General features: G+C 29.4%; 2 protein-coding genes across 4 annotated transcripts in view; one reads left to right on the top strand and one right to left on the bottom strand.

The window, feature by feature from the left end:
• LOC131064536 (syntaxin-31) overlaps positions 1-2,002 on the top strand; it is a 125,367-nt gene extending 123,365 nt beyond the window's left edge. The window contains exons 5-6 of one of the 2 annotated variants that reach the window (XM_057998684.2): positions 1,056-1,253; positions 1,506-2,002. In XM_057998684.2, the coding sequence (XP_057854667.2) occupies positions 1,056-1,253; positions 1,506-1,665 (358 nt within the window). In that variant the 3' untranslated portion in view covers positions 1,666-2,002. Of the gene's footprint in view, positions 1-1,055; positions 1,254-1,500 lie in introns of both variants that reach the window. The other variant, XM_057998685.2, reaches the window with a different exon arrangement.
• Positions 2,003-10,915: 8,913 nt separating this feature from the next.
• On the bottom strand, positions 10,916-17,458 carry LOC131064535 (disease resistance protein TAO1-like). 2 transcript variants are annotated; one of them, XM_059219507.1, is made up of 7 exons: positions 17,220-17,458; positions 16,857-17,084; positions 16,142-16,744; positions 12,929-13,152; positions 11,829-12,832; positions 11,453-11,737; positions 10,916-11,354 (listed from the first exon to the last, which is right to left on the bottom strand). In XM_059219507.1, the coding sequence occupies exons 3-7, from the start codon at positions 16,471-16,473 to the stop codon at positions 10,953-10,955; spliced, it is 2,247 nt and encodes a 748-aa protein (XP_059075490.1). In that variant the 5' UTR covers positions 16,474-16,744; positions 16,857-17,084; positions 17,220-17,458; the 3' UTR covers positions 10,916-10,952. The 2 variants fall into 2 exon arrangements, with proteins under 2 accessions (XP_059075490.1, XP_059075489.1); XM_059219506.1 differs by lacking the exon at positions 17,220-17,458 and having other exon boundaries at positions 16,857-17,205.
• Between the last annotated feature and the right edge of the window lie 1,691 nt (positions 17,459-19,149).

Below are 19,149 nucleotides of genomic sequence, written 5' to 3' on the forward strand. Positions count from 1 at the left end.
TGAATCAGAATATGTTGAATGAAGGAATTCTATTTGAAGGGAAACATTAGAAATCAAGAAATTATTTTTAATGCCCATGGATTTCAAAAATAGGTCAATGGGATTCAAAAGGTACATTCAGTTATGATATGATGCTAGAATCTAGAATTTATTTCATTCATTGTGGTGACCACAAAGAAAATTCCTATGCATTGCCTTCATAAACTAAATGCTTGTTTTTCCAAGAAAAAGCTTTTTTCTCTGATAACCCTCTATAATGTTTTGTCCTCCAGATTAGATTAGTTAACATAGACCCCACAGACTTGAATTTGTAACTAATGTTGCCTGTATTGCCTTTTGTATGGGTGCCATTTTCTAGTAAGTAGTATTTATTCTCAATTAATCTAATAGCAGTGTGCATCTCTAACCATTTTAGATGATTAAATAGAATTAAAGTCTTTCTGCATGGGCAACCAATATTAGTTCAGCAAGAAAATCAGATTCAGACACAGTGGCACTTTGTTGCTGAAGTGCACCTGTTGAAGCATGTTGTGGGCTAATTGATTTGTCTTCTGGAGTAGAGTTTAACTTCTTTTATTTGCCAGGGTATGTTTACCCTAGTTCCTCTCTATTTTAACTGGATGCATTTTTGAGTCGGCAATAATTTCTTTCTTTCTTTCTGATAAATTTCAGACAAATGTTTTTCTTTTTCACCATCTCTCATCCCTAATCATCTTCTATGCTTTTAGCATTGTTTTATCCCTTAGCCTCGTTTTGGATATCCTTGTTTTTCCTTTATGTTCTTTTGAATTACTGTATGTCAAAGTTCCATTGATCTATTTTGATCACTTGTAGGCATTAATATAGTTCTCCTAGAGTTTCGTGCTTTTAGATATATGGCTCTAAAACCCATTACAATAACCTAGAAGCATACTTTGTGGCTTGTAATTGATTGATGCATCCAAATTAGTCAAATTCCAACTGCAAGCTGTACCAGCTCATGGTGAGTTTGGTTGTGTGCATGTGTTATTTTGTTAGCATGGGACGTTTAACATAACATGTATTTTGCAAAGCAGGCGTCGGATTGGTGTGGATGGTACTGCATCAATTCAGATGGACAGACAAATGCAACAACACTTAATTCAACCGCAGGATACACAGATGCATTCTAGGGCAACAGCTCTCCAAAATGTTGAATCCACAATTTCAGAACTTGGAAATATTTTTACTCAGCTAGCCACAATGGTTGCTCAACAAGGAGAGTTGGCGATCAGGTATTTTAAATCCATTGCCTTCAGTTTTTACCAAACCATATGTATATGCATTTCATTGTAATATTAATTTTATCGCAACTCTCTTTCAAGCAAATGGGATTTCTGTTGTTTGTTACTTATATATGCACACGTAAAGTTGAAAAAATAGACTTCTTCTTGCTGTCGTCTTTATGATTGTCATAATACAGGAGCAATAGCCATTTGCTTACATGTATGAATTCTAAAGGGAGTTCTTTGGATGGTAAAGTGCAGGATAGATGATAATATGGATGATACACTGTCCAATGTGGAAGGAGCACAAGGTGCTCTTTTAAAACACTTGAGTCGGATATCTTCGAATAGGTGGCTTATTGTTAAGATATTTTTTGTTATTATCATTTTCATAGTGATATTTATTGTTTTCGTGGCCTAACGTAAAGTGGACGAGTCATTTTGCGTGTAGCTTGAATTTATTTTACTTCAAATCAATAGTAACAATGTGTTGAAGTATTCTATGTAAACTTTCCAAGGGATAAAACTCATTTCAAGTGTAAAGAAAAATGCTCAGGCATTACATCATATACTGTAATGTACTGGGTTGATATCTGTAGTTCTTTTGTTTAAGATTGATGAAGTGTCATGCTTGTAAGGCATGGACCAATGTATAGAAGCGGTCATTAATAGTCCTTATCTCAAAACAAACCATGTTCCAAGCGTAAATGCCATTGTAACTAAAAATATAACTTCTTTAATCATAAGAGATTTACTTTTAATCACTAAATTCTTAAAAAAATATACGTAAAATAATTATCTTGCATGTTTATTAGTTGTCAAGGACATTGAGCTGAATAATGCTGCACTCTTTCACTCTCATTAAAGATGTAACAGTTTCATATACTTAGAGACAAGTGGCAATGATTCTATTTTATTTAAAATAATACTAGTATATTTATATTTAAAAAATATAGGTAAATTATGTCGAGAGATATCTTATAATAGAAGGGATCTAATGATTGCAACAATATTAGTAGCTTACAAGAGTTTCAAAAAATATTATCTAAGACGACATTCCCTTTTAAATATTATGGCACTCTTCCTTTATTATTATTTGAATGTAATGGTTTCATTTAGTTGGAGACAAGTGACAAGGTTTCTATTTTATTTGGAGTAATAAAATAACACCACAAAAACAAAAAGATGGCATATTTCATGCATTTACTTGTCATTTGCATGCCAAATTGTTTCAAAATTGAATTTTTGTTTACAGACATTTTGATGTCATTGTAGATGCCTCTCGACATAATAACTTCTTTAATCATAAGAGATTTACTTTTAATTACTAACAGTTTTATTCATCTAAAATTTAGTGTAAAACATTAAACAAAGCATCAGAAATATATTCTATATAAATAAAGAAAGTTGATTTTTTAATTTCCATTTTATGTTAGAAATGAAGATGAGAGGAGGGAGGAAGCAGGCATTTTATATTCAAAGGTTGTTTAAGTTGCAAATGATTGAGGAGAAGATGGGAGGAGTCTTTTTATGTCATTGGATTTTGATTCTAGAACTCTATTATTGCAATAGTCTATTTGATGACAAGAGCATACATGATTATGTTTAGGTGGGTGTGATAGTGACCTTTACATGATCTAGTGTCCTTGACAAATGTTGAGTCAAAGTTTAAGCTACACCTATAAGAGAAAGGTGGTTGCTCAAAGGTTGTTTTTGAGACTTGCCTTGGTCAAATCCCAGGGTTGAATCTATAGATTAAGTTTTGGGTAATCTGGGTACTTGTGGGAAGAGCAGTGTGCAACAATGGAGGTCGCATTTGGAGCTTTAGTGGAGGTTTTGTTGAATTTAGGTATCATAAGTGTTTTGTTGATCTGTGTGCACTTGCATGTGTTTATGTGCCTTTCCCAAAACCTTGTTGAAGATCACCTTCCTGTTAAGAAATCTCTTTTATAGACATTCTAGATGTTTTTGAGTCATTGGAGGTGAGTTATAGTCAAGAGTTATGAAAGAGCAAGCATTTGAGTAGGAAAGCATAATTTGAATGTGGTGAACATTATCATGCATGGCCCTATTTGGGAGTAATAGAATGTGGCGTGTCATGTTCAAGATGGACATTTGTAAAAAAGAGGCTTGGGATAATCAAGAAGTGAAGCTAGTTCAGATTCGGGTGCATGGCATGGGTTTGAAGAGAAATTGGGGGCTGCAAATGGTTAGAAACAATCAAAAGTCCTATTTATAAACAAGATTACTAAATTGAGCGCAAAATGTGAAGTTTGAAGTATGTACTTGTCTCTATTCGTACGATATGATCATGGAAAGAGTGTTTAAGGAAATGTTGTTCATTCATGGAGCACAAATGAAGAATATGATAACTCAATACAAGATTGCACAACATAAACTTAATTTAGAAAGAATAAACAATATGATGGTGTAAAATAATTAAATGTGTTTATACATTTGACGAAAGCAACAAAAAATCCATGAAAATATGGATTATAATCTATTCAATCTTTCAAATCTTTCTTTGGTCTTCAATTTATTCTATCTCACCTCCTCTTTGCTGCTTTCTTTAGTTGAATTGACACCTTTTCATAGTGATGCTTTCATGTAATACATCATTGAATAAGAACTTAGTATAATGCCTTATGCACTACTTCCCTTCTTCAATAGGGTACTGTAAGATACAAGTTGTGGAATTTGATGCAATCTCAAACGTCCTTAGGATGAATGCTTAATTATGCTACCTTACAATTGACCTGAGATTCTAAAATATTGGCACACAATCTTTATTAGGTCACTTTTGTCAGAAGAACATGTGACAACTTACAATAATTGAAGTTTTGACATGTTACATTTGGAGGCATCATGGCTAATATGTGGTACCACTTGTGATGATCTTTGTCCACAACTTTATATGTATGGTCAGAGAATTATGGGCAAAAAATGAATCAACAACTAGAGCTAAACACGTGACAAAAGAACTTGAAAAAGTTAAACAAGAATTATAAAAATATTTTGGTGTGATGCAAGATTGCTTGATTGTTGATATGCCCACACATTAATTCTTTAGTAATAGAATTTAACTTGAGGCTCAAAATTATGTGAGGAAGATTGCTTCAACTGCCTAAGTTGCCTATTTCTTCAAAATCGATTAATCCCTTTTTTGGCTTTTTCTTTTTCATCCAATAAGGACCTATTTAATTGATATAGGCCTAACCAAAACTTGCTTTATTGCTTCTTGCTTCTTTACAAGCACGTGTTTGATGCTGAAACATCTAGGCTTACAAGCATCAAACACACTAGGCAAGTAGTTTGTGAGCATAGATCACAAATAAAGTTGAATGGTTGAACCATGCTTTTAGATTGTGAACAATCCTTCAACAAATTATATCACTATAATAGGTATCTTGATTAGTTTTTTTTCTCCTCTTCCAACAACTTTGCTTCACACTCCTCTTTCTCAACGTGGAATCAACTCCACCATGATTTGACTACACCAATTGTAACTCACAGTCTTCTCTAATCCTATGGGATCCAATCCATCATATTCCAACAACCTACACCAATATGCATATGCACTAACATCATATAAATCATTCTCTACATACAAATCAACATAAACAAAATCCCACTTTTCTCGGATCAACTAACCAAAAGAACCGATGCATTTTTTAATCAAGTGCCATACTATGCATGCTAAGCCACTTAACAGTAAAATTTACATCACTGAATGTACCACCATCTCTAATCATTAGCTGTTATTTAACTAGATATCTCTTTATACATGTTATCACTCTATCATGCTCATCTTTTCGATGCCTATTTTTTTTTTTAAAAGCATTAAAAATATGAGGTATACCCTTCTCTACATGCAATTTTCTCAATTAATAGAACATTTGAGTATTCTTGAATTGAATGATACAATTATCTAACCAAATGATTTGTTAAACTATTTAATATATATATATTTTTAATAACTATACAAATATAAAAAATATTATTACACAAAAATAACTTGATTTGAATAGAATAATGTAATTGGACTTCATTTTATTGTTGCAACATGTAATTTTCTACAAAATTGATTACAAAGATAATAGTTCCAATTAGGAAAAAATATTTACATACCTTAAACTATTAATCTAACTATCAAGACATATGACTATGTCTTGCATACTTATAAAAAATAATTTTAATAAAATAAAAAATAAAATCAACAACACTTACTTCACTCGTAGCAAACACACAACTAGAACCTTCATTTCCACTCTTCAAATTATATTTCACTCTCTTTTGTCAACAATTTTCTTTCCAAACTCATCCTTGTTGCCATTATGAATAAATGATATAAGATTTAATCATTGAGCACATTATAAACACTTCGCATTAAGACAATAATTTTTTATAGAAAATGCAACCATTATCCATAACACATAAAAATATATCTAATAAGCATTTGGATGACTTTGATTGTTGGGTTGCACCACACTTCTATAGCATTTCAATTGTATTCGTGCAATAAAACAAATATTACACAATACCAGCGCATGATATAGAGAAAACTCCAAGTGGTATTTGAAACATGTGTTATGAATTTTAAGACACAATAAAAGGGCTTACAATATTCAATTATCTTTTAAGAGATATAAAATTTTTGATGTTTTTCAAAAAAAAAAAAAAAAAATCTACAATTTTTGTTGGCTACATTCCAAGTAATGTTTAGGATGTGGTGTTCAATTTTGATTACGAATTCAGAAAATTCAAAACATTTTTAACATTAGGTGATATTGTTGAGTTTAGAATGTCAACATTTAATTTTATCCCTTTTGTTGTTACTTAGTTTCTTGTCAATTCATAGAAGCCTACTATTATATCTTCGGTAGATATTTAATCAATAATCAATATCAATTTTTGTTTGACTTTGATTCATTTTGTGCAAGATCATATGTTGATTGACTAGTTGATCTATGCTACTTGACTATGATTAAATGTGGTTGTTTGAATATAGTTTGGTGCTAATTGTTGGTGTTGTTTCAAGTCTATTATTTTTATTAATAATTATATAAAGAGACATTACATGTTATATCAATCTATTTTGTTGTAGAAATTGACCATTTTACAATAAATGGGTTGTTAGAGTTCTTGCCTCAAAGTTGTCTAAGTTTCATTTTGATTTGTTGTAATTTAGTATGTACTTTCAAAGAATAATTATTAAATCTTTATGGGTACTTCTAATTATTTTGAAAAATAAATTTACATGAGATCAAAATAAACAATTTATTTAAGATTTATTGTATGTTGTTGAGTAAATCAATAATATATTTTCTTTGGAACATTACATCCAATCCATGAGAAAGGTTGCAAAAATTCAAAGTGCAAATGGAGTGGGGAGGGGCTATATAATTTACCCACCCTTTCATGCTAGATACATTGGATCATCTAGTTTTAATAAAGTATAATCTTAAAAAGGTTTAAATACTGGCTTGGTATGTATGAAACTAATATGCCATAATATTGGTTATATTTTTGATGTGTAAATTAGATAGGATAGAGGATTAGTTATTACTTGTAAATGGTAGTATGGTAAGTATAAAATAATACTGGGGTAAATTTAAATATTTAGTATTATGGATGAACTTTGTCAATTTATCTAATAAATTATTTTATGATAATGTCTTAGTTTTCTATCTAAATTTCAAATTCCTTCTTAGTTAATGATAAATTTTCTCATTGCTAATTATAACAATGTTTTTTAAATTATTATGAAAATAGTAATCTAGTTATTGATTATGTTGGTTAAGTACCCTTAGAGTAACCTCCTAGCATTTTTGTTGAGTATGCCTAGATTTGTATGTCATTAATCTTAGTGAATTGCATCACATGTTTAAAAGACCTTTTGTTTTACTTTTTATATCATCTAATGCTTCTAGCCAAGTCATACTATTATTAGTGGTCCTCTCATAGTAGACCTATAATTTCGTGTTTTATAAATGATCATATATTAACATATTCTTTTGTCTGTAGTTACCTAATTTTCCTATCTCTACAAGAGCCTTTCTCAAGCAAACTATGAAAATTTTAGCCATCTTATCTATCGTGAACTTGATGATCATTCATCTTGACCTATTGAATAGGTTTTTGTTTAAACAAAGTTGAAAATTTATATAAAATTCTATTTGATGCCATTAGTTGTCTAAGAATGTGAGCTACATTAATTTTTCAAATGTTTTCTTTCATTACTATTCACCCATTAATAACTATGAAAATTTTCGCTCATTTTTTTTGGTGCCCAAATAGACCTTTGGACCTTTGTTAAGTGGCCAAGAAGGAATCTAAGGTGAGACCAATATTAGCTATAAGAAATGTGTAATGTACTAGAAAACCCTAACTTAGGTTTTATAATATGGATTCCTAAGATATGATGAAATAAATTTTCAAACTTACATTGTTTTAGGTTCCCCTATCTATTTTGGATTTTTAGAGACAACTATTGGTTTCATTGGATTCTATGGCATCAAAAAATTATTAAAAAGTAAAGGTCTAGTATCAACAAGGATGATGATAACATTCATGAGTTATTAATAAGTGTCATTGATCCCGACAAGGTACATCCTCCATATAGATCACTATTAACATATCTTGGCTCCGATATCTACGTTGAAATCATTAAATGGACTAGAGAAGTTAGTGTTTGGTTGAAGATCAATGCCATTTGGAAAAATATTTAATTTTTTTTCTAAAAATTTAAACAATCCAAAAAAATAGTAAAGAGAAAATTTTCCCTATGATGAAAACCATTTCTATGGTTCTTTGGGCTAGTAACCATGATAAAAAGCTGTCAAGCATGTCATGTTTGACAATTAAAAAAAAGAAAAAGTATTTTATTTTTCTAATAGTGAAAGCCATGATTGTGGTGCTTTAAAGATAAGTACCATGATGAAAGCTTGAATAAAAGAATCATATTGTAAGATCAACTATCTTTGATGATCATTACACTTGTGGGCAAGATATCTCATTTTTCATAAATTTTATGATGACATTTCCATTGTCATCCATCCAATGCATGACATTTCCATCCATCTTCCGCACCCTCCTTGATCTTAATTGTAATGATCCTAATATCATATATTGAGCTAGGTGTATATTATGTACTCCCAAGTTTAATAAGTTGAACGCTTTTTGCATGCTTAATTGTAACATAAATATTAGTTAAGACATTATTTCTTTTTAAGGAAAACGAAGGGGTGTATCTCTAGATAGTTAAGCCTATTTATAAGGAAGATAACTCTCTTCGATATCGTCTATAAAATATTAACTTCATTCATTATTATTTGATTATTGAAAGTCATTGTCTCGAAGTGTTGTTCTATATTATTGATTTTTACAAACATTTCCAAGAAATATTATAACAATAATTTGAGATAATATTTTTGTTTCCATGTTGTCTTCTAAACAAGTGTGAATTTGGTTTTGATTTTCTTAGGTATGAATTAGATAAGATTTAAAAATAAAATTTAGACTTTGACAATGCTTTTAAAAATATTTCCTAATATTTTATGTTTTCTCATTAATTTTTACTATTTTTTGAATTGTTTTAAAAAATTACATTTTTGAAAAAAAAATCAAAACATATAAGGTTATTTCTTTGTAATGTACCATAAAAAATAAAATAGGTTCTTTCATTTAGTGGGGAAATCTTAGTCAAATTTTTCACTAAATTTTTTCTGTAGATTACAATATTTGAAAATTTAATTTTTTAAATTACATTTTTTTAAATTAGAAAATGATATCAAAATAATAAATTAAGAAATATAATGTTGAAAATTTTATTTAATCACGTTTCATACATTTTGATTTAATATTATGAGGTAATTGCATTTTTAATTTTGAAGACTGGCCTTATAAATTAATATCTTGAATTTTGAGAGATCTCCTAAACTTAATAGAAATTCTCCTAACCCAAGATATTAAATCAACACTAATTTTTCAAATTGCTAATTTCCCTAAATTAAGGAGGACGTTAACTCAATAGAGGCAAATTATATACATACAATCTCTCAAACTTTGTTAGCCTTTTTTCTCCATCTAATAATCTTTCCATGTTCTTTAATATTATAAATGATAAACTCTACAAGAGAGAAAGGTAGACGGATCATGGGAGAAATTTTAGAATATGCAAATCCATATATAGAGTAACTTATAGTGTTCCAATCAGGTTTTGATGGTTCATGTTTTTGACTTGTAATAGGTTGGGATTCTTCCCTACTTATTTTAATAAAAAATCTGCATTGTTCATTCTACATTATCATAGAATAAGCTTGATTTTTTTACAATAATTAGGAATTTTTTTTTTTGATCTTGCATGGTCTAGTTTTCAAACTTCATTGGTAAATTAGGAACTTTCATCAAAGCTTGGGGATATTTGATTTGTTTAAATAGATTAGACATTTGTCCACAAATGTTATTTGTGACATTTCTTTGTGAATAACAAATGAGCACTATACGAAATTTATTTTTTCAACCAAGATTATTCTCATTAAAATCTAAAAAATACTGTTTTACATAGCTCATATCTAAAATTTTTAAATTATTTTTAATATTTTAATAAAAAAATTTATGATTTTTAAAATTTTTTTATTATAAATAGGTTATTGTCATTAAACATAAGATCATTAGAAATTAAAAAATAACAAATTTATTTAAAAAATTAAATATCAACACTACATGAAAAAATCCTTTCTAAAAAGATATTATTTAAAAAATATTAAATTTAAATATATTTTGACATCCCTTCAAAACTATGATGTTTTAAGTAAATTTAACTCTATAAAACTATGAAAAATTAATATTCATTGAAAACTACTCTTACTCAATGCTTCAAATTTTCAAGTTATGTAAGCGAATATATATAGTCAAAAAATTCAACAATTAAAAATATTCTCTTAATTTATAAAAAGTTATATTTAAATAATTTTAAAGTTTGAAATTCATAAACATAAATTACATATAAACTTCTACATGTTATTAATTTATAACATTTTTAATATTCAAATACACATTACTATTAAATGAGTTATATTTAACTAATTTTTAAATTTTATAAAATTATTAAAATGAACCACATTAATACTTCTACATGACATTAATTGGTTTCTTTTAAAAAAATTCAAATACACATTACTATTAAATGAGTTATATTTAACTAATTTTTAAATTTTATAAAATTATGAAAAATGAGCCACATTAATACTTCTACATGAAATTAATTTGTATTATTTCATTTATAAAAATGTGACATGAATTGATTCTATGAATCATCAATTTTGCACTTTCTATCCTCAAATCAATTTTGCACACCTTCTTTCATATTTAATTTCAAAAAATAACATCCACTCCATATTAAACCTTTACAATCATTTTACTAATTTAGACTATTTTATTTACAATATAAAAAATATATACATTTTTCTTTATTATAGAAAATCATTATTTTAAAATATTAAAATTTAAATAATTAAAAGTAAATTTTAATAAAAACAAAAGAATTTTTAAAATAAATTAAATGTAATGAAATATAACATTTTATTTAAAAAATGAATAGCTATTGAAAAGTTTAAATTTTATTTGTGCTATTGCAAATTAAAAATTAGAAAGAAGTCTTAAAACAACAATTAAGATGTGAGTTGTTGAAAAAAATATTTAATCATATTATATATTACATTTTTCTTTTATATTGTGGGGCAATGATTCTTTTAATTTTGGAGAACAGCCTATCAAGTCTAATGTTTTCAATTTTGAGAGATTTTCAAAACTTGATGGCCATTCTTCTAAGCCAGGACAGTCGGACAATGCTATTTTTTCCAAATTGCTGAGGTCTCCGATTTTGGAAGGAAGTTCCCTCAACTTAGGGCAATAATATATCTGTAATTCCTCTAACTTTGTTAGCGTCTCCACTCCATCAGATAACCTTTCCATAGTTGGAATATTGAAAAAGATCAATTCTACAAGCGAGAAAGGTGGAGTGTCCTTGGAAGGAATTTTAGAATTTGCAACTCCATTCTCAGAAGAAATTATATTTGTAATGCACATGTAACGCAGAGTTGGAGGAAGCTACATATATTTGCACAACAATTATGAAAAGGATGTCAAGTGTCATTCTAAAATCTAATCAAAGCTAAATTGAAATGATAAATATTTGCAGATCTTACCTCGTACAAACTCATGCCTTGCGTCAATGGGCCATCGTAGAAGAAAAGATGCTCTAGTTTCTCAAACTCCATTGGTAAATCAGGAATGTCACTCGGAAGTGTGAGGTATCTGAGTTGTTTGAATGCTTTAAGACATTTACCCCTGAAGGTTATTTGAGATGCTTCTTCATAACGTAATATTCTTAACGAATTACTCATACAGTTCAGGTGATATTCATTAATTTCTATCGGAGCTGGCTGCTCAGATGGTTCATTAAAAAAGATGCCTTTTAAGTTTTTGAGTTTCTGCACAAAAATAAACAAAGACATTACTATGATTGTGAATAAAAACTATATTTTGTTAATATTGACAAGGGACATTGTAAGTATGACATACCTCTTCATCTTTCAAACATTCCAATAAACTCTCACGGTCTGTGATTCTGTTTCTCTCTGACATCTTTCTCCCTCTTGCTCGAACTATGTCATGAACTATCGTGTCACCATATTCACCTGTCTTGACGAATGACGCCTCTTCTAGAGCTCTCAATTCCTCTTCTCCAACTCTGTATGCCACATATTTACTAGAAAAGCTTCCTGTTGAAAAGAAGGATGCGATGTCCAGAAAGGCCTCTTTGACACGTGGCGACAATCTATGGTAGACAAAATCAACCATACGGTCGCTGATATCTTCGTCTTCCACCTTCTCTCCTTCTCTAATCATCTCTAATATTTCTATATTATTTGCATTTTTAGTACTTATAGCCAGTTGCGAACCAATTAAATCAAGCAGAAGCGGAACACCACCACAAAGCTTAAGCAGCTTCTCTATGTTCCTTTCATCATTGTACTCGGAAGCATTCGTCAGCAAAAGGTTTCTTGCCTCTGGCGATGGAAGAGGGCTCACCGCATATGCTTGGCGTTCAATTTTCCAGGAGACAAAGATGTCCGTCTCCCGGAGATTTCGGGTAGTGAGAAGTAATCTGCTCTTGGGTGGAAGGCAGCTGCCCAAGTTTGCAGGTAGAAGTTTCTTCAGATCTTCTCTTTGGAGTCCATTGTCGATATACAGAAATAGAGGCTGATTAGAATTGTTTCTGAAATGAGACCAGATCATTCGCCGTCCTTCGTCACAGTCTCTCAACATCAGCTTCTGCTTGAACAAATCATTCAAAATCTGTTCTTGGAGGGATTTCAGATAATTCTCTGTACAATGTTGAAGCATGTGAATTCTGCACTGCTTATAACTTTGGAGGTCGATTTTTTTATAAACATTATCGGCCAGAGTTGTCTTGCCGATTCCTCCGAAACCATGGACAACCACAACCACAGCTTGCGGTGATGTATGCTGTGCACTCAAATCTAGAAGTCGGATTACTTCTTCTCGTGCACTGTCGATTCCAACTGTAAAATTTATGCAAAAAAATGAATTCAAGTTTCGTGGCAAAAGTCAAAGTATGAGAGAACAGGAAAATATCATTAAAATTAAAAACATCCTACCTGCTGGTTTGTATTCAATGTGGTCCTGTGATGGGGGAGCGAACTTTGGCTGTTCTTTCTTTATTTCATGTTGTTCTTCCTTTATTTCAAGCTGCTCTTTCTTTATTTCATGCTGCTCTTTGTTTATTTGAATGATACCCCACAATTGAAGATCGTTGTACAGGCGGTCTATTCTCGCTTGGAATGCCTTTAAACTCTCGGCGTTGACTGAAGCAGTAAGAAATCTTCACACAATTCAAATATTTTATTCAGATACATTTCGGCATTCCTTCCATTTATATTTACTTTTTTAACACAAAGCAAGTACTAGTGATATTGTAGTTTGTTAAAAAGTTCTAAACGGATATCCAGATCAGATTTTGTGATAACTAAAACTATGCAAAGATGTTAGCAATTTTCAGTTTGATGAAAATTCTTGTAAGCAAGCGCATCTAGCTAATCAAACGGTGAATTTCAAGGGGTGAAAGACAGTTTTCTTTAATCTTCGGCTCCATAATTTAAAAATATCATCTCAGATTAATTTAAAAATTAAAAAATATCATCTCAGGCAGCTTTCCACTTTACTTAGATCTCTATTTAAATATAATAGAGGCAGGAGTCTTAGGAGAGGGGTTTAAGTTGTATTTTTTTTTAAGAAGAGATGATTTCAATTTTCCTAAATTTTTAAATTAAAATACACTACAAAATTCATAAGATCAGCCGCTTAAAATTTAAAAAAAAAACTCAACTGAAGAAAGCCTGCCTCCATGAAACATAAACAGATAAACCAAAAATAATCAAAACTTGGACACAATTTTATTATATATTTAAAACTACCTTTTCTTTTGCCGAATAAAATGTCGATAAATAACAGATTTAAACCGTTCAAATTACAGGGATCTACAAACCGACGTTTTTCATAACGATTTCCAACAAATACTTTCTATTGAATTCGCAACAGTATTGACACAGACCCGAGTCTTCAGTGATTTATGAAGGACCATTAATTGGATTGAATTAAAGTTTTATGTCCGCAGAATCTTAGAAGGCGGTGGGCATAGCGCTATCTGCCAGCTGCATATTCAGCCACGTAAGACAGACAGCTAACCAATTTCAACCGAAATAAAAGACAGAAAGCAAAAATGTTTAAATTTGTTCATTTTTATTGGACAATTCTTTAACATAGCTACAATTTTTAAATTTGTTCATTTATATAGTACAATTTTTTAAAGTATTGAGTCGTTTCTAATTTAATTTGAAATTTGATAATATGTAGATTGTTTATTTATTTTTAAATTATATTTTATAATTTAAAATATTATTAGATTATATTAGTTTATCTGTTATTATTTTTATATATTTAGATTTGTGAAAATTTAAATTATAGATAAAATATATATAATTGTTATATTGAAATATAATTTTCAATATTAAATATATATTAATTTAAAATATTTTAAAAATAGAATATAAATTTATTATTAAATTATAATTTTCTTGTTTTGTTAAACAATTTTAATTTATTAAATTAATTTTTTTTTAATATTTAAAAAATAATTTTTTATTAATTATAAAAATTAATTTAATTTGTTTATTTTGTGAATAAATTTTAAATTTCAGTATTATTCTTTATGTCTTACAATTCTATTTCTTTCTTATCTTTATCTATTTTATATTTTAGAATTTTTTTTGAAATATTATAGTGTAATATTACAATTTAAAAAATAAAGAAAAAATGAAAATTATTTTTGGTTTCATTAGTTTCTAAACTATTTCACTAATAAATAAAGATAAGCCTAACAACTTATTTACTATTATAATTTCTGATAGAAAAATTGTTGAAATTAGAATGTAAGATTCAAGTTACATGTTTCATTAATTATTTGTTAAATGTTTTTATGATATAAAAGATCAATCTTAAAATTCTAATGTATTTAAAAAAAATGACAATCATTCAGAGCTTTACAAGTTTTTGTTGAAAATATAATATTATTTAACATTAAGATATTTCTTAAATTTTTATATATTTTTTGACATTTGAACAATGAAGACAACAATGCACTTGAAATCAAAGAAGAGGTAAATATCTCAAAAATAAAATATTTAACAACAAATCTATGGTGAAAATGGTTTTGGGCTCTACATTCATGAATTATATGAATAGGTTTTGGGTTAACACTATTGTAATGTCAATGTTCGTGGAAATAGTGCTTGATTTGGATGAATCAAAAGACAATATCAACCACATTGTAGAACTGCCAATTGAACCAAAATGGTGGGTGGGCACAAAGTGGTTTTTGGGTTTCGCTTCCTACAAGCATTTGGAGTTTTGCATAATATTTATCCCCATCACTATGATCAATGGTTACCATTTCCGATTAATGTCATGGAGGAAAAGGTTTTTGAATGTTTCTATAACATTCATTGGGGCCTGAAATTTCTTTAGACTTTCTCTTTATATATACACATACATATATATTTAGTGCTTAAAATAAGATTTCATTAGTAGCAATGTATATGATAGAAAAGTTGATATCTCTATTCAAAGATTATATATACATTGCTATATATATTCACATGCATTCAATGTTTAAAAAAAGAGTTCGCTATAATATACAATACAAAAGTTGATATCTTTGTTCAAAGACTACATACACATGGAAATGCACATAGTATACATACATACAATTGTATTTAAGACTTTGACTTTCCATTACAACATTTATTTTGATTTATATATTTAATTCATTATCTGTAAAATACAACTCCCTCAAAGAAACTCAGTTACATATATGATTAGTTACAATATTTATGATAGAATTTATATATTTAATATTTAAGATAATATTTTTAAATGAATTTTTTTTATTAAATTCTTATTCTTGTTGAACTTATAAACCAATGAAATATTTAAAGAGGGTAAAAATTTGATGAAATGTCAATAAACAAACTAAAATATAGATGCTTAATTAAATTCATTTTAATTTTTAGGACAATATTTTTAAATGAGTTTTCTTAATTAAATTCTTATTCTAGTTGAACTTATAAACCACTGAAATATTTAAAGACGGTAAAAATTTGATGAAACGTAAATAAACAAACTAAAAAGTAGATATCATTGTCAAATTTCAGGCCTGCTTCTTTCTATTTCAACTCAAATAGAATTGACTTTTTGATTTTTCGTAATTATACGTGCATCCTCTCAAATAAAAGTGCTCAAATAATTGAACTCACCTGAATGTTTTGGCTGCTGTAAGTTGGGAGGTGCAGATGCTGCATCCTACAACGATGCATTCCACTGCCTCATTTAAATGCTTCTTCTGCTCTGGCATTTGCTCATTCAACTCCACTATTTGCTTCCCAAGATTAACCATAGCTTTCAAAATTTCAAGGCACTCTCTTTGGTTGCTAGACATCTCATTATATCTGGCCAATGCAAATCCCACCATAGAAAGTGCTGCCCCCACCCAGTGAATTTTCCCAAAGCATTTGAGCAAATCTGTGAGAACTTTCTGTGCCTCTGCACCTAACCTATCTATGGAATCCTTCTGTACGGAGAAATCCATGATATGTAAGAAAGCTATGACAATAAATATTCATTTAATATAATTTATTTCCCAAAAGTGTAGAGTTTTAGCCACCCATTAATGTATAACTGGCTAGAGTTTAAATCATTTTGAAATTTCAGCACAAGTTGATTTTAGATTTCCGAAATTGAAACTTTAACTCTTGAGGAAGTTTGCCAATGTGTTTATCTACAAACTCCAGTAGTGTTTGGCCATCCTGGATATAAGAATTTACTTCGGAACTAGATCCTTCTTCCTTCTTCTCTCCCGACTGCGTTGGACAATAATACATTTACACTCAATATAGCCTAATTATTCTTAGGGAAGGAAAGTATATATAACAGAAATTCTGATTATACAAACAATCTGAGTAGAGAACTTACCGCGATCTTCAATAGATGTTCAACGAACTTAATCAGATCGTGAAGCTGGCTTACATCATTGAATTTATGTAGAAATGTCTCCAAATCCTTTGGAGTGGTAGACGTAGAAGGTCCAGCGTTAGCTGGTTGTTGAGAAGGTTGAGAAGATAATGGAGTAGTAGAAGGCCCAGCATTTACTGATTGTGGAGAAGATGGTGGAAGGGTAGAAGGTCCAGCAATGGTTTCTTCCTGAGGAAGTGAAGAGGATGAGAAGCAAGTGCAGGAGAAGCAACATGAAAGAAAAGAGAACTTTCCCATTACTAACACTGTGAAAACAATACAGAGAGGAAATATAACTGAGAAAGAAACAAGATGATCACTCACTGAGCTCGTTTGGCCTTTTATAATTGTAATTTATGATCATGGAAGGCATTTTTTCCATCAACCGTCAATGTGGACCATGGTTCAAAAAACGGATTCTCAACATAGCCATTTCCACCATGAGCACAGAAGTTTCCCATGTTAAAAAGAGGCCTAGGAAACTTGGCGTGAGCCCCAAACATGGAATAATGTTGGGCTTTAAATCAACAAGAAGAAAAGAAAAGAAATGCTGCCCCTGTTCACTGGCCCGCCCTTCGTGATGGTGGAAACAAAGACCGAATAACTAAAGCATACTGAACGAATTTTAAATATCTTCAAAGCAAAATTTGATTATGACACGCTCTATAAAGCATGGCCCTGGTAAAAAAAATATGGAAGATGCTCTTTAAATATACTTTAGCTTTCCAGGCTGGCCACTTGGTTAGAAAATGATCGCTCTAGGAAAAGTATAGATTCACAGTTCAACCATCTGATTGAATGTATTTCTTTTCAAATTGTGGCATTGGATTCTTATGGTTTTATAAAATTTGACATTTCCCAAGGGATAAGAGCCATGGGATTCTTATTTTCATTCAAACATGGAATATCTTTATTAAAATTTGTTTGTGTGAATAAATGATTAATTTTATATTTCTTAAATTAAAATGTATAACATTGTTTTTTATAAGTATAATGAGATGTGTCAAGTGGCAATAATGATAGCATCAATATGTCCATATCAATCATTTAAATGGATGAAATTTATATGTTGAATATGTGGGTTTGTAGAAAATTATAGATGGAGCTAATGATCATTGATTATACCAAGTGGATTTGTAGTGAGTTGAAAGGGGAAAAGATCTTTCCTACCCATGTTAATTTATCTTTTGTGACTGGTTCTATGTAGTTTCAACCTATTTAAATAGTTAAAAAATAAACTATCTATAAATTAGAGTTCACTAGCTAAGGATGTCTTGAGATGAACATATTTATATCTTATTAATTCTTTGCTATATTTTCTAGTATTCAAATTAATAGGACCTTACCACTTTTGTTTTGATGACATGGAGGATTAGGAAGTTACGTTGAGTATGAAAGAGCTATGAGATGACTAATTTGAAAATCATGACACCAATGCTTTTGCCCAAGCCAAAGTTTAATAAGGTCAATTGCACTAACACAACATTTAATATTTTATTATTTAATGTTTAATGAGAATAATGAATCAATATGTATTATTGATTTTTTTCTTGATTGATCATTAACTTTAAGCTTCGATAATTCCTATAGATATATAATTCTTAAAATAATAGATACATTATTCATACTTTAAACTATATATTATTTTTTAAATTTAAAACAAATCAATGAATTTGAATTTTAATGATAAAGTCGTATTTAAGTTTTTAACTAACTATACATAATAATAGTACAATACTCACACAAAAAAATATGGGTGATAGAGAGGAACACCCTCAAATTTTATATGGGAGGACATGTAAAACAAAAATAATTTTTTAACAAAGGACCAAATTCAAATATAAAAAACTATGTAGCTAATTTAACATTGATAGAAGGTAGATCTTTATCATCAAGTTTCCAAAAAACATTAGTGGGATAAAATTATCATTAATCAACTCCTAACAAGTGAGAGTGCCCCCTTCCTTAGGGGTTTCAATTGAAAATTTATATAAAATTCTATTTTAAGCCATTAGTTGTCTAAGAATGTGAACTAAATTAATTTTCCAATCATTTTCTTTCATTATTATTCACCTATTAATAACTATGAAAATTTTTACTCATGGTTTCTTTGTGCTCAAATAGACCTTTGGACCTTTGTTAAGTGGCCAAGAAGGGATCTAAGGTGGGACCAATTTTAGCTATAAGAAATGTGTAATGTATTAGAAATCCCTAACTTAGGTTTCATAATCAACACAAATCAAGCTCGGTTTGT

The sequence above is a fragment of the Cryptomeria japonica genome, chromosome 4 (assembly GCF_030272615.1).
Source record: "Cryptomeria japonica chromosome 4, Sugi_1.0, whole genome shotgun sequence".
Taxonomy (NCBI): domain Eukaryota; kingdom Viridiplantae; phylum Streptophyta; class Pinopsida; order Cupressales; family Cupressaceae; genus Cryptomeria; species Cryptomeria japonica.

Coding starts and splice junctions, on each gene's coding strand:
- LOC131064535 (XM_059219507.1), bottom strand. CDS start 16,473: ATGGATTTCTCCGTACAGAAGGATTCCATAGATAGGTTAGGTGCAGAG. Junction 13,153..16,141: donor ACAGCAGCCAAAACATTCAG/GTGAGTTCAATT, acceptor AATTGTGTGAAG/ATTTCTTACTGCTTCAGTCA. Junction 12,833..12,928: donor CATTGAATACAAACCAGCAG/GTAGGATGTTTT, acceptor TAAATTTTACAG/TTGGAATCGACAGTGCACGA.